Here is a 15,598-nt window from a genome sequence, read left to right as displayed (position 1 = left end):
GGGGGGGAGGGCGTTGGGGAAATTCGGGGTGTGTGTGTAGGGAAATCCCTGATCTCCGCTGCCCTGGGGCCCTACCGGGGCTCCCCTCGCAGCCGCGGGGAAGCACCGGACACGTGAGCCAGCCGCCCACGTGTTCCCCGCCAGCTGTCTGGGGCGGGGGGTGGGGGGGAATCTGGCCCTTTAAACTGAGTTCCGGGCCGTTGGGGCGTTGCATGCTGGGGACGGGCGCCCTGGCCAATCAGCAGGCGGCTGGGGGGGGCTTTTTTGCTACAAACCAGAAAGCGACTGGAGGGTGAGTGCGTGCGGGGCTGGGGAATCCCCGGCCCGGTGGGGAGCAGGGGGGCGCCGGGGGTCCACGCAGCTGGGGCAGAGCCCGGGGTTGGTTGGGGCTGGCGGGTGCTGTGACCCATAATTCTGAGCTGGGAAAGGATCCCTCTGCTCTCTTACAGGGGAGGCGCAAAGACCCCCCCCCCCGCCCGCGGGCTGGGTCTTTCGGGTGACATTGCAGCCCGGTCTCTGCCCAGCTCAGTGTGGACATGAAAGAGCTCTGCGGCTTCGCTCCCCAGGTGATCAGAGCCGGAGAAACACCGTGTGAAGAGCAGATCAGACCTGCGTGTAATCCGCGGGGTGCCCCAAGGCCATATACTTCTGCATGGAGGGTGGGGCCTCTCCCCTCGCTGCTGTGACTTACGTTGTGTTCGGTTGTTTCAATTGTGTCCTCTTCACCCAGGCGTGCTGTGTGCACGGGGGTTTGATCTGAGTCATGTGTCCAGCTGCCAGGGCAACAGGCACGTGTAAACAAATCAGATCTGATTTATACAAGGTGCTTTGGGACAAAGGGTGCTATAGAACTGTAAATGTAGGAGAAAATCCATCTTAGCCAATGGATACATGTTATCTACAGCCTGTTCAGGAAGGACAGGCAGGGGAAAAGAGGAGTTGCCTCGGATAGCAAAGATGTATACTGAGGTTGAAAGAAAAGTGGGAGGCAGACCTGTTGAAAGTCTTTGGGTAAGGATAGAAAGGGTAAAAACCGTGGGTGCTGTCATGATCAGGGTCTTTGACAGGCCACCTAACCAGAGAGAAGAGACGGATGAGACTTTCCTTAAATAACTAACAAAATCATCCAAAGCACATGATTTTGTGGTGATGGGAGGGATTCAGCTACCCGGAGGTCTGTTGGGAAAATGATGCAGCAGGGCACAGGTTATCCAGCAAGTTCGTGAATGCATTGGAGACCACTTTTTACTACAGAAGATGGAGAAAGCAACTAGTGGAGAGGCTATTCTGGATTTGATGCTGACGCATAGGAAGGAACTGGTTGAGAATTTAAAGGTGAAAGGCAGCTTGGTTGAAAGTGATCATGAAATGATTGAGTTCATGATTCTTAGAAGTGGCAGAAGGGGAAACAGCAAAATAAAGATAACGGACTTCAAAAAGGCAGACTTTAGCAAACTCAGAGAGTTGGCAGATAAGATCCTGTGGCATGCAAGTCTAAGTGAAAAAAGTGTTCAGGAGAGTTGTTAGTTTTTCAGAGACATTATTAAAGGCGCACAAGAGCAAACTATCCCAATGAACAAGGTCAGATTATGAAGGATGACATTTTTATTCATATATAAATATATACACACCCAGAAGCATGAAAGGGTCACAGGAAAACATTCTATGAATGCAAGAGGAAGACCAAGGACAGGGCAAGTCCATTACTTAATGAGGAGGGAAGGACAATAGCAGAAAACGCAACAATGTCCAAAGAGTTTTAAATGCCTTTTTCGTTTCAGTTTTCACCAAAAAGGTTAGCAGTGATCAGACTAACATAGTGAACATCAGTGTAAATGGGGTAGGATCTGAGGCTAAAATAGGGAATGATGAAATTAAGAATGACTTAGACAAGTTAGTTGTCTTCAGGTAGGCTGGGACCAGGGCCGGCTTTAGGGCGATTCCCCCGAATCGGGCCCCGCGCCCCTAAGGACTCTCCACCGATGTGCCACTGAAGGCACCGGCAGCTAATTGAGCTGCCGCCGAAGTCCTGACACTGTCTTTGATGGCTGCTCTTTCGATTCGGGCCCCTGGCTGGGACTGATGAAATACGTCTTAGAATACTTAAGGAATTAACTGAAGAGATCTCTGAGCAATTAGTGATTATCTTTGGGAACTCATGGAGGACAAGAGAGATTCCAGAGGACTGGAAAAGGACAAATATAGTACCTATATTTAGAAAGTGGAATAAGGACAACCGGGGAATTATATACCAATCAGCTTAACTTTGGTATCCAGAAAGATAATTGGAGCAAATAATCAATTTGTAAGCACCTAGAAGATAAAGTGATAAGTAACACTCACCATGGATTTGTCAAGAACAAATGATGTCAAACCAACCTAATATCCTTCTTTGACAGTACAACAAGCCTTGTGGATGTGGGGAAGCAGTAGATGTGGTATATCTCAACTTTGGTAAGGCTTCTCATATTGTCTCGCATGATCTTCTCATCAGCAGACTAGGGAAAAAGAGCCTACTGTACGGTGGATGCACAACTGGTTGGAAAGGCCACACTTTTTTTATCGACTGGTTCACCATCAAATTGGAAGGGCATATCATGTAGGGCCGTGCAGGGATCTGTCCTTGGTCTGGTACTATTTGATATTTTCATTAATGACTTGAATAATGGAGTGGAGAGTGGACTCATAACATTTGCAGATGACCCCAAGCTGAGAGGGATTGCAAGCACTTTGAAGGACAAGATTAGAATTCAAAATGATCTTGATAAACTGGAGAAATGGTCAGAAATAAATAGGGTAGAGTTCAATAAGGACCAAATGCACAATACTGTGCTTAGGAAGAAGTAATCAACTGCACAAATACAAAATGGGAAATGACTGCCTAGGAAGGATCTGGGGGAGTGGATCACAACCTTAACATCGTATACACTATACTGTATGTTATACACTCGCAAAAAAAAGCGAACGTCGTTCTGGGCTGTATTAGCAGGAGTGTTGTAAGCCAGAGCCGAGAAGTAATTCTTCCTCTCTACTCTGGCACGGCCTCAGTTGGGGTACTGTGTCCAGTTCTGGGCACCTCACTTCAGGAAAGATATGGACAAATTGGAGAGCTACGAAAATGATGAAAGGTATAAAAAACCATGACCTACGAGGAAAGATTAAAAAACGTGGGTTTGTTTAGTCTGGAGACAAGACTGACAGGCACATAATAACAGTCAAAGTTTGTTATAAAGAGGACGGTTATAAATTGTTCTCCTTATTCACTGAGGACAAGCTAAGACTTAAATTGCAGCAAGGGCTGTCTAGGTTGGACATTAGGAAATGTTTCGTAACTGTAAGGGTAGGTAAGCCCTGGAACAGATTACCTGGGGACATTGTGGTGTGTGGGTCATTGGAGGTTTTAAAGAACATGTTAGACACACACCTGTCAGGGATGGTCTAGAATGATGATACTTAGTCCTGCCTTAGTGCAGAGGACTGGACTAATGACCTCTCGAGGTCCTACATTTCTATGACTCTTTCCTTTATAAAATCCCTTTTCCCTTGCTTGTGGCCCAGCATGCTGGACAACGAAGCCATCGTCCTGTCAACACAAGTGTTTGTTGGTTTAACTCCCTCTACCGGTATTACCAACGAGAGAGGCAGCGTGGTGCAGAGGCTGAAGCATAGGATTGGCTGTCAGTACACTTGCCCTGTCTGAGTCACTCATTCACACTCTGGCTTTGGGAAAGTCATTTCCCCTCTTTGTGCTCTAGTTAGCTCGTCTGTAAAACGTGGGTGACAATAGTGACCTACATACTTCTCCAGGGTCTGCTATGGATTAATTACTGTGTGCACGATGCTTTAAATGTGTACATTTCTAGGAATTACTAAAATAGCTATGATTAAACCAAAAAGTAATTTAAAACCCTAGGCCAAAGTTATCAACCAGAGTTACAGGTGCTCCACCCCTCTACAAATCAGGTATGGGGTTTGGTGCCTAAGTTTAGGCTAATTAATATAGCAGGTTTTCACATTCTCATGTTCAGTGCAGGGTTATTTAAACCCAATGTCATTTAAATATTTGTTTCTTTTGATACTGTTTCACGTGACCTTCTTGTAAACAAACTAGAGAAATGCAACCTAGGTGGAGCTACTATAAGGTGGGTGCAAACCTGGTTGGAAAACCGTTCCCAGAGAGTAGTTATCAGTGGTTCACAGTCATGCTGGAAGGGCATAATGAGTGGGGTCCTACAGGGATCAGTTCTGGGTCTGGTTCTGTTCAATATCTTCATCAGTGATTTAGACAATGGCACAGAGAGTCCACTTATAAAGTTTGCAGATGATACCAAGCTGGGAGGGGTTGCAAGTGCTTTGGAGGGTAGGATTGAAATTCAAAATGATCTGGACAAACTGGAGAAAGGGTCTGAAGTAAATAGGATGAAGTTCAATAAGGACAAATGCAAAGTACTCCACTTTGGAAGGAACAATCAGTTGCACACATACACAATGGGAAATGACTGTCGAGGAAGGAGCACTGCAAAAAGGGATCTGGGGGTCATAGTGGACCACAAGCTAAATATGAGTCAACAGTGTAACACTGTTGCAAAAAAAAGCTAACATCATTCTGGGATGTATTAGCAGGCGTCTTGTAAGCAAGACACGAGAAGTAATTCTTCCATTCTACTCCGCGCTGATTAGGCTTCAACTGGGGTATTGTGTCCACATTTCAGGAAAGATGTGGACAAATTGGCAAAAGTCCAGAGAAGAGCAACAAAAATGACTAAAGGTCTAGAAAACATGACCTAGGAGGAAAGATTGAAAAAATTGGGTTTCTTTAGTCTGGAAAAGAGAAGACTGAGAGGGGACATGATAACAATTTTTTAGTACATAAAAGGTTGTTACAAGGAGGAGGGAGAAAAATTGTTCTTCTTAACCTCTGAGAATAGGACAAGAAGCAATGGGCTTAAACTGCAGCCAGGGAGGTTTAGGTTGGACATTAGGAAAAACTTCCTAACTGTCAGGGTGGTTAAGCACTGGAATAAATTGCCTAGGGAAATTGTGGAATCTCCATCATTGGAGTTTGTCTAACCTGCTCTTAAAAAACACCTGTCAGGGATGATATAGATAATACTTAGCCCTGCCATGAGTGCACGGGACTGGACTCTCAAGGTCCCTTCCAGTCCTATTATTCTGTTTTTGTTTTTAAATCGTGGTGGTTTATTTCCCCTGTTAGGTTTTATAATCTCTCTTTTTAAGAGCACTCAGATTTGGGGCCTAAATTACTTGATAACGTCCCATGAGGAAGAGAAATGAAAAATGATGCTTGTTCTTAGAGTGCATAAAGCCTGGAGACTTTTGAGACTGATTCCTTTCTCAGGGGATCTGATAAAAACTCCAACTGTCAGAAGACCCTCCAGCACTTGTCTCTAGAGAGGATTCCCCTCAATTTGTAACTCAATGGCTCCTTTGTGGAGTGCTCACAGTTATGCAGCCCACCTTTCTCTGGCCCTACAGGGACCGTCATGCAGAAGATGGAGTCGGAGCAACTGGAGAGGCTGCGTCATGCAAACCAAGACCTTCTGGAAAGGCTCAAGGCGAAGCAGGAAGAGATCAAGAAAAGACTTCCTCGCAAGCCACTGTCAGCATCCTCTCTTTCCAGAAGAACAACTCCTGCAGAGAGAGCTGTCCCTGTTCCTAAGAGAGGGGTATGTGCTGAGCTGGGCTGGGCCAGGCTGGCTAGATAAGAGTGATGCAAAGGGGCAATGATGCTGTAGCAGAAATGCATTTTCCTCTCTAACTGTTCCATGCCTGGAACTGAGATTTCCTAATGTAAAAGGCGTTTTTCAAACCTGCAGTACCCAGAGGCTCGGGGCTAGAAATGCTGAGATCCGCCAGGCACAGGGCGGGGAAGCAAGGGGCACCGCAGTGACAGACAGCAATGCTGCAGAGAGAGTTGCCGGGTAGATGAGGTGCATGTGCATGAGACTCGTGGTGCGATCCAGTGGCTGTGGAGTCTGCTGGAGAAATAAGCGATCCCATGGTCTGAGCTCCGTCCGTCTAGCAAAGGCTCTGCCTCTTGGCTAGGGCAGTGTCTGTTACACACGTATCACTAGCTGAGGTGCGAGGAGGGGTATCCTGGACCATTGTCCTTTAATCCCCCACCACCTCAGAGGTCACCCATTGCAGTGATTCTCGCATGTGGGCGAAGAGGCCTGGATGTAGCCTGTTCACACCCACTCCGTACAGTGATCAGCGGTGGCTCAAGCCCAACACAAGGCCTTTTCCCTTCTCTGTATGACTGGCGCATGGCAGGGTGGGGATGCGTAGAACGGTAGGAGGCTGAGTTATCCTGAGCTGTCTCTGTGCGGTGACGTGTGGGTCTCTGTGCTCGTTACAGAAGGAGAACCAAGTCCGTGTGACGAAGGGCGCGACGGACCCCGTGACGCTAGTGTCTGTGGAACCCAGGGCCAGCGCAGCCAGGGCAGCCCTTCGTTCGCCATTGAAACCCGCAGCGTGCGGCAGGGAGGGGAGGGGTGTGCTGCACCGCAGGGCGGGGGCGCATCCGGGTTCCCTCAGGGCAGAACGAAGCTTCACACCGGCAGCTTCCATCACCAGAGTAACCTCCAGAGACGGCAGCGCCCTGAGAAGCCCTGAGGAAGAATCCAGCCCGGTGGAAGACAGAGAGAGCAGAAAGCAATCCACCATGCTCCACGGTGCCCAGGAGAGGGGCAGGCCACGGGCTGAGGCAGAGACGGCGCTGGGCAGGACCCCAGCGGAAGGGAGTGGCCGGCGACAAACAGCCATTAGAGACTCCAGGACTCCCAAATCAATCCTGCTGACACCTGGGGGTAAAGAAGCCAAGGTAAAAAGCAAGATGAGCATCGGCCTGAGCAGCTCAAGCCAGGTGGAGGAGAAATAAATATCCGGGTCCAGATTGTTCCATTCCTAGTAGCTGAGGGCCCCTGGCATCTCACCCACCCTCTTCCCCCTTCTCTGTGGAATGAGAGCTGAGCCCCCTCCCTCACCCCATTGCTGCCCTCACCACGCACATTCGGGACAGGCCGCTCAGGCAGCGCGGCTACTGACTGCCCGCAGAGGGCCTCGTGGGATACCCCCATTGCGCAGCTTGTCTCCAGAAGCACAGAGTATACATCCGGCAACAACTGGTGCCGGATGTAACCTGCTAGGCAGCTCAGGGCAGCCTGGGGTAGCATTGTCAGCGCGGAGCTGGAAGTCGGCAAGCCCTGCGCGCTGATTGCGGCTCTGCCACTGACTTGCTGCGTGGCCTTGGCCACGTGGCTCCGTTGTGCAGAGAGGGGTGAGAGACCCGCCCAAAGCCAGGCAGTGAATTGCTGGTACGGCTGAGACTAGAGCCCAGTTCATTAGACCACAGCCGCCCCGCTTTCTACAGCTAGAAAATAGGTCCCCTTTGAGGAGCGCAGCGTCCGTGTAGCCGCATAAGGAGTCTCTAGTGAGCTGTGAACTCTTTTCGCCCCAGAAGGAAGCTGGCCGAGTGACTTTTCTGTCGGACCCTGAGGAATACACCATCCCCGCCGATAGCTGGTCAGCGCGTCCTTTCTTGGGCTACGACTGGATTGCAGGCGAGTCCTAGCCCCACCGCACATCTGTGGTGTTATTGGGGTGATCTGGTTGACGGAGGGGCTAAAATCACAACTCCCCTCCTGTATGGCGAAGGGTACAGACCGAGGTGCAGGCCCGGGGCTGGAGACAGCGCGCGCTGTGGGACCAGGGCATAGTGAGCTGTTGCCTCGGTACCGCTGACAAGGCTGCCAGTTGACCAGTGTTCTCCGCACAAGAGCTGCAGTTTTGCCAAGCCAGACCTGGTTCCTCGGTCAGTGCAGAGATGACCTGTGCTTTCCTGGGATGGCAGTGAAGAGACTGGCCAGGAATCCATGCAGCTGCTGTGGGGCTGAGAGAATTCGAGAGGGAGCCCAGGGGAGGAACGAAGGAGACGAGGAGGAGAGATCATTTCAAGGCTTTTTGCACTAGCTGTTCAGAGTCACGGAAGTCACTGGCCCCTCCTGGTCTGTGGCGCCGCTGGGGTCTCTCCTTCGACCGAGGCAGTGTCTGCTTGGCCACGCTGCTCCCTTTGTGTCTGCTGGTCTGATCAGTCGCCCTCTTTGGCACTCAGCACCCTGGTTAGCTGACAGCTTCACGTGAGCTTTCCCAGGGCACCTGTCTCGGATGCAGTTCCAGCTTTGAATTTCCTTCTCCGCTTCGCGTTCCCAGGGCTGCTGGAGACGGACTCGTCGGTGTCAGAGAAATCTGAGCAGTACTTCTCTGAGCTCAGGGAGTTCCGGCAGGTGAACAAGGAAGCGTGTGTCCATGAGGAAGACCTGGGGTAAGGAGGGGACTAAGGTGGCAGTGAGCGCCAGGAACAAGGGAAGAACTGGTGGGGGGTTTGCCACCTCCTCTGAGGAGCAGGCGACTGTGAGGATGGCTCATCCAGCCCATCAGAGGGTCACCGAGCGTTTGCTCTCTTTCTGGGGAGCAGCTGTTTGCTCCCCAGAGCCACGTACAGAGGGTGAATGGTATCATTCCTGCATGGCCAAGAAACCAGGAACATCTGGGAGCGATTGAAATGGGTTTCTGAATTAGTTTGTGTCATCAAGTACAGTAAAAGCTTTGTTATCCAGCATCGGAGAATTGGGGGTGCCGGTAAGTCAAAAATTCCGGTTAACTAAGAGTTCTACTTACCAACGGAGGGGAGGGAGTTTGGGTGTGGGAGGAGGCTCAGAGTTGGGTGTGGGAAGGGGTGTGGAGCGCATGCTCTGGGAGGAGTTTGGATGTGGCAGGGGCTCAGGGCTGGGGGTTGGGATGTGGGGCGCTGGGAGGAGTTTGGGTGTGGGAGGTGGCTCAGGACTGGGGGTTGGGGTGCAGGACTCTGGGAAGATTTGGGTTTGGAAGGGGGCTCAGGGTTGGGGCATGGGAGGGGGTGGGGTGCGGGGCGTGGGCTGTGGGAGGAGTTTGGGGGAGCTTAGGGCTGGGGGTTGGGGTGTGGGAGGGGGTGCTGGGTGCCGGATCCGGGCGGCACTCATCTCGGGCAGCTCCCAGCAAGCAGCGACATGTCCCTGCTGCTCTTAGGCGGAGGCGCAGCCAGGCGGCTCTGCATGCTTCCTCTGCCCCTGCAGTTCCCACTGGCTGTGATTCCTGGCCAATGGGTGCTCTGGAGCCAGCGCACAGGGCGGGGGCAGCACACGGAGCCCCTATGAACCACCTAAGAGCAGCAGGGACATGTCACCACTTCTGGGGAGCCACACAGAGCCAGGCAGGGAGCCTGCTGGCTCCTTATCAACCGAACTTTTAATGGAGCTTCAGAAATGCCAGTTTCTAGAGATTTCCACTTGATAAAGTGCCAGATAGCGGAGCTTTTACTGTATATGCTAATGCAGCAGGTCTGTCCTCTGCCCAGAGATGGACATTTTGCTCTGTGAATAGCCCTTCAGTTTCTTGGTGCAAGTATAAAGTGAGACGAGTGCTTTCCCCACCACGCCAGTCTAAAGGGAGGTCTGGACAGCAAGAGACCCCCTCTGGGGGATATTGATTGTTCCCATCACTGGCTCCAGAGTGCACAGCTGTGACTGAATCTTTGTTTCCTTAGGCCAGAGGCAGCGGGTTTCTTGGCTCCTGAACAAGAAGCAGACTTGGATTCCAGTTCCCATCAGTGTAAGATAAGATGCCTTCCAGATCTAGTTTCTAGGCACGGGCAGCTGTGCTCTGTGGCTTTCTTTTTGGAAAACCCCGGCCTTAAGCCTCTCAGAAGGGATGCAAGAAGAATTCACAGTTCAGCCCCTCTGCAGCCCCCACTTCCCACTCCAAAGAGGCAGGAGTCCCTGAGCTGATGACACGAAAGATAATCTCTGTTTCTCCAGGGTTCTCTGTAATTGACCTGACTGACCATGCTGTAAGTTGAGGAAGTTCAGCTAAATCTGCATCTGTTTTCAGGAAACAGTTGAATGGGAGGGAAATAACCGTGTAAAAAGTACTCTGGGAGAACAGCGGGGTTTGGTTCTGTGTGGTGTGTATGGTGCATTGGGGAAGAAGAGTGCCACAGGCTATGAATGAAGTAACGCTCTCTCCTCTGCCCGGCAGGTGTTTATTGCTATCGATTAAACAGGCGCCTGTTTACCGTCCCTGTGGATTCCCAGTCTGCCTGCCCCGTGTGTAAGACCCCGAGAGCCCGACGGCCTCCGGAGACACTGGAGGAACCAGCCTACGTCAGGTCTGTACAGTGCTAGTAGCCCGAGTGTCTACCCTGATGGCTTCCTGTGACAAAGAGCCAGCTAAGCATGGGGGAGGAGGTCTCTTTAAGATGTCTCCTTACAAAGTTGCTGTCTTAGGGGAGAGGGAGCTCTGGGCTTTGAAATGCAAAAGGGCCAAATTCAGCTATGATGTAAGCAGGAGCAGCTCCCATATGAAGTCAATGGGAGATGTACCCGCTTACCTCGGGGCTGAATTTAGTCCAGAGTCTGGGTGTAGACACTAGTCCCTTATCCAGAGCCCATTGACTTCAGCAGGCATTGGATGAGGCTCTAAGACTCCAGGTGTGGCAGGAGGAGTGCAGATGTCTTCTGCGCTGCGATGTCTCTTCTGGAGGACCTGCGCAGTTACTCCCTCTGGTTGGTTGCAGGGTCAGCATTCCCAGGTCCACCCTCCTGCCTGCCTATAAGCACAAAATCCATCGCAGGAAGAGCTTTGAACCGGCAGACGATCTGGCTTTACCCTCGGTAAGTTTCCACCTTCCCATTTGACTGTTATGCAGGTGGCTGCATCCTCACCTGGTGAATGGTAATAGTAGCATGTTAGGAAAACAAGAGAACCAAGAGCCTTGATGTGTTAATGCCAGGCATGGGTCTCGGCTAAGATCCCGGAGCTGAACACCCCCAAACCGGGGGGAAATTCAGAGCGAGGGTTTGAGACTGGTCCGATCATTGTGGCAGCCAGGAAGAGCCAAGCTTAGGTGCAAATTCTGCGGCCCATGCCCGTCTGTAACACAATATAATTTATATAACCCTCTGCATACACGGCGTGTGTCCAAATGCTTGACACTGAGAGCAGATGCCTGCAGAGTTGGGTACAGTGGCTCTCCTGCAGACAGACAGGGCAAAAGAATGCAGCAGAGAGAGAAAAACAGGCTGTTGTCGCTGCTCGCATCTGCAAATAAACAGTTTTGCTGGTAAAATGCAGCGAACCGCAGCGTGCGGTAAAAGGCGACAAGCAGGATGAATGGATAGAGTGTGGGCCGAAGCAGAGGAGGCAGGTGTTTATATAGACAAGGTGTATGTCTACCCAGCAAAAGAATAACCCGCAGCTGGCCCGTGCCAGCTGATTCAGGCTCCCGAGGCTCGGGCTGCGGGGTTGTTTCACAGCTGTGTAGACTTCGGGGCTCAGGTTGGAGCCCAAGCTCGGGGACCCTCCCACCCTGCAAGATCCTAGAGCCCAGGCCCAAGCCCTGACGTCGACACAGCAGTGAAACAGCCCTGCAAGTGCAAGCCCCACAAGCCCAAGCTGGCTGGCACAGGCCAGCCACGGGTGTCTAGTTGCTGTGTAGACCTACCCTCGGTGGCTCGGAGAGCAAAGAGCTCCAGAGGGACGGATCTGGCCCTGAAACTTTTGTCATTGAAAACTGCAGATTTAAGTTGACTGAAACATTTTGTGAATTCGTGTCAATTTCGCCAAATTGTTTAGGTCAAAAAACTCAACAACCTGTAAAATATTGTTTTCCAGACAAACAGAAACATTTAGTTTTGACAGTTTCCAAAGGAAACGTTTTGACTTTTTTTCACTTCAAAACAACTTTTTTATTTGAAATTTCCTTCCATTTGATTTAAAAACAAAACAAAACCAGAAACCCTTTTGAAATTGGAACAAAACATTATGTTTTGGGTCAAGCAAAACATTTACTTCGACCTGAAACAAATATTCTTTTGGCTTGTTGAGTCACTGAAAAACCAGCAAAGTAGTTTCTTAGGGAGGCAACCAGTTATTTGCACAGCTCCAGCCAAAATTCTGTCTGGAGGTAAATGCAGGCCCGGTGCATTGAGTTCAGAATGCTCAGGAAGCTGATGTGACAAATCTTGCAACTATGTGTTACTCCGTGTTTTATGCAGTGTAGCTGTAGCTGCGAGAGTCCCAGATTAGTAGAGAGATAAGGAAGGTGAGGTGTTATCTCACCCACCTTGTCTGTCATTGCAACCACATGTGATTTGACAATCATTGGTTTTAAGTTTGATTTCAAACAGCAAATAGAAACTCTTGATTTAAATAATCAATTTTAATCTTGTTTGCATTTGTACTTTTTACTTATTTTCATACAGAAAGGTTGGTTGTGATTGCTTGGTACTTCTTTTTGCTAACCAGGAGGACACACTATATTTACATGCATTTATTTAAGAAATTCTATAGCCTAACATTCATTTATTCAGATTCTTTTACAACTGTTTTATTGTTAGGAAATGATGTATTTTATGACGTTTTATTGTTAGAGAATGATGCATTTCTTCTTTAGTAGACGAGTCATTTTTTAATTGTTTTGTGTCACAAGCTGCATTTGGATGGAAATTGAAATACAATTTAAAAATGCCGCAAACCAGCATTTTAAAGGTTTTATATATTTTTTTAATTAGTTAAATAAAACTGCCGTAAGTGTGCTGGATACACAAGAAAACACAAAGTGAGGTCATCAGAATGTTTTGTGTTTAAAACTAACTGGTTTATTAAACAAAGGAAGAACTATCTGTATTAATGAATTCAACAGATTGTGTCTGGTCACCATATCCTTCAAGATTTTAGAACTAGTAGATTTCATCCTCTCACACCTAATTTTTGTCCACAGATTGGAAAAGAGGGTGGGGAAAAAACTTGCCTGCTTTTCCAACTCCTAGTGAGTTTTTCAACTTTGAACTGAACTAATTGAATAAACTGATCCGAAGAAAATTCTCTCTCCACCTGCAGAATAGGCTACTGCAGTTAAAAGCTAGTTTACCGTTTCAACAAATTCTGGCTCCAAGCGCTTAGCCAGAAATTTCCACCAGTTCAGGGCTTTGACTTTATTTAAAATTTCTGCAGCCAACATGTCCTGCATGAATTGTATTTATTGTAAAAGACTTTATTAGTATATAGTAAGGTTAGGCCTAAACATAAATTTGTCATAATTTCAAATTTAATTTTAATTAGCTTTAATTTTTTAAAAGAAAACATGTATTTTTAGTTAAAATTTTAAAAAGTCCAATTGTTCCATTATTATTTTTTTTAACCTGCTTTTGGAAATGGCTGGAAGCCAGTGAAGAGGACACATGGGGAAGTGAGGTAGCTTTGCACCGTAGAGCCTGTGAAGGTCTCATCGGTCCCTCTTTGTGACCATATAAAGCTCTTAAAGAAATGAACTCAGCAGTCTCTCAGAGCCCCCTTTTGGAGAGACTGAGCTGTTGCTTTTCTGGGGGCATGTACACTACCAAAGAAGGCATTCACAGGCAGACCTCTCCCCGCAGCACTGCCTGGCCGGTTGGGAGAACGTCGTCCCCTCCAGCAGCCCCACGCTTAGCAGTTTGGATCTGCGAACTTCACTGCAGCAAAAACCCGCTGACCGTTCTCACCTGGTAAGGACAGGCTTTTCTGAGTTGCACTTGCCCTGTTTTCGGGGGCCCAGGATGGTAATTCACTGACAGCTGAGCAAGAGACGTAGAGTGCATCGGGCTCTGTTTCCCTGTGTACTGGGTATGAAGCTGGGAAGCATCTGCCTTCCAGTGGGATGGCCAGGGAACGATGCTGCCGCTGTGCTGCAGTGAAAGGGTTAATGGAGACCAACAGTGTGTCGTAAGGTTCTCTGCGCTGTGACGAGATGGGGGGTGTGGGATTTTTGGTTTTGTAGGTTGATCGAGTCTTTGTTTGGGTTCTAGACCTTGGCGTCCCGAATGTCCGGAGGAACCAGAACGGACCAGCTCCTAACCCTGTCCCGCTCAGCTCAGTTCAGACTTAGCAATGCTTCTCAGCAGAGAGCTCCAGACAAGCCACTACGCTCCAGAGCAACTCCTAATTAAAGTCCTACTGTCTCAACCGTATCAGCTGCTGACCTGATTACCCAGGGGGATACTGGGAGTGAGTAAAAATGATGGCGTTTGCCTAAAAGTGAACCTTTAGAGGAGGGATTTTTTCCGAGCTCTGCAAGTGCAAACGCCCTCAGAAAAATCCACATGCACGTGGGTATTGGAATTGCGCAAGTTGCGATTAGACAATAGCTGAAATTGCTTGCAGTTGGCCAGTTTGGGCCTCTAACCGGCCCGTTGTACATACAATCACCGCAGTTGTGTGCACGCGTTATACTTTCCCACCCAGGGGTGTAAACTGAGTGTACGTGGTAAGTTGCTGTAAGACGTATCTGGTAGGTTTAAGAAAACAGAATGACTAGTCCTGCTCCCTGTAATAGAACAGCCATCGGGTATATTGCAATAGACACGTACAGAGCGTTCATCCACCCAGCTCATAAAAACGATACAGTTGACTCATCAAACCAAGAATTCTGACTCTCTGGACAAGGAGTTCAGACTGTGAGCTGCATGGCACAGCATGAGTTGTGCAAAGATGCTCAGTTTCATGCTTCCAGGAGGTTTGGAACATGATTAATTCTTACATTAAAGAAGAATGACACTGACTTAGTTCCAATAAGAAAAAACATGTTTGTTTTTGTGCATTATCTTTGGACAGACGATTTGGTGGGTCATATTCAGCATAGATCTGTGGCGGGGGGGGAAGAAACCATTGTCAAAAAAAGAGATGTTTTATGAATCACAAAGCCACAAAATGCCTTAGAATGTGCTGACATCATGTTTCCCTCTGACTGTAAAAGGCTGGTGGGAAGGCATTTTGAAGACCTGCTCATGGAGGTTTTTTGATTGCATTGAAATAATGTGTGAGAGTTGTTTGAGGTGTGTAATGTGGTGTGGTTTTATTTTCTCTTTAGGAAATAAAGAAAGGAGTTTTATATCTTCTAGTATAACACCTGGAATGTAGAGTTCTATCATAGGAATAGGCTTGTAGTCAAGCCTTCTTAACTCATAAGTAAGGCTACGATTTACTTACAAGTATTTTTGGTATAGTCAGTATAGTATATATACCAGGGGTTCCCAACGCGGTGCCCGCAGGCACCCTGGCATCTAAGTGCGCCTGCGTACTTGCCGGCAGACGAGCATCCGCCGAAATTGGGCGTCATTTCGGCGGCGACACCTCTGGATGATGCCGCTTGTCGGCGGCATTTTGGCGGATGCTTGTCCGCCACCACGGTCCTCCGGGGCTTGTTGTCTGGCACCTGCCAGACAAAAAAGGTTGGGGACCACTGGTGTATATATTTATAGCAGACAGGTCATGGCAATAAACAAAAAATTCATGCCCGTGACCTAGCTATGACTTATACAATAAATACTCCTGGCTAAATCTTGGGGGCTGTTACTGCAGAGGGCACCCTGGGGGGCTGCTGCTGCAGGGGGGCCTCTGGAGCAGCTACTGCTCCAGCCACCCCACGGACTGCTGCTTGGGCGGTCCCCAGGGCCAGGCGCAACTGCCAGTGTGGCTGGCCCTGGGACTGCTCCAGCCGCGGCAG

At 49.0% G+C, this 15,598-nt stretch overlaps 1 protein-coding gene across 5 annotated transcripts; it reads left to right on the top strand.

Moving 5' to 3' along the window:
• Window positions 1–191: 191 nt before the first annotated feature.
• Window positions 192–15,000, top strand: LOC120387989 (migration and invasion inhibitory protein). Of its 5 annotated transcripts, XM_039509475.1 has the most exons (11): window positions 902–1,011; window positions 2,400–2,454; window positions 5,497–5,687; window positions 6,380–6,844; window positions 7,481–7,583; window positions 8,233–8,344; window positions 9,605–9,669; window positions 10,096–10,225; window positions 10,634–10,730; window positions 13,494–13,601; window positions 13,902–15,000. In XM_039509475.1, the coding sequence occupies exons 1-11, from the start codon at window positions 958–960 to the stop codon at window positions 14,040–14,042; spliced, it is 1,521 nt and encodes a 506-aa protein (XP_039365409.1). In that variant the 5' UTR covers window positions 902–957; the 3' UTR covers window positions 14,043–15,000. The 5 variants fall into 5 exon arrangements, with proteins under 5 accessions (XP_039365412.1, XP_039365413.1, XP_039365411.1 ...); XM_039509478.1 differs by lacking the exons at window positions 902–1,011; window positions 2,400–2,454 and adding an exon at window positions 192–292; XM_039509479.1 differs by lacking the exons at window positions 902–1,011; window positions 2,400–2,454 and adding an exon at window positions 412–566.
• The last annotated feature ends 598 nt before the right edge of the window (window positions 15,001–15,598 follow it).

Source organism: Mauremys reevesii, linkage group 21 (genome assembly GCF_016161935.1).
Source record: "Mauremys reevesii isolate NIE-2019 linkage group 21, ASM1616193v1, whole genome shotgun sequence".
Taxonomy (NCBI): Eukaryota; Metazoa; Chordata; order Testudines; family Geoemydidae; genus Mauremys; species Mauremys reevesii.
This window is presented reverse-complemented; position numbering and strand designations above follow the sequence as displayed.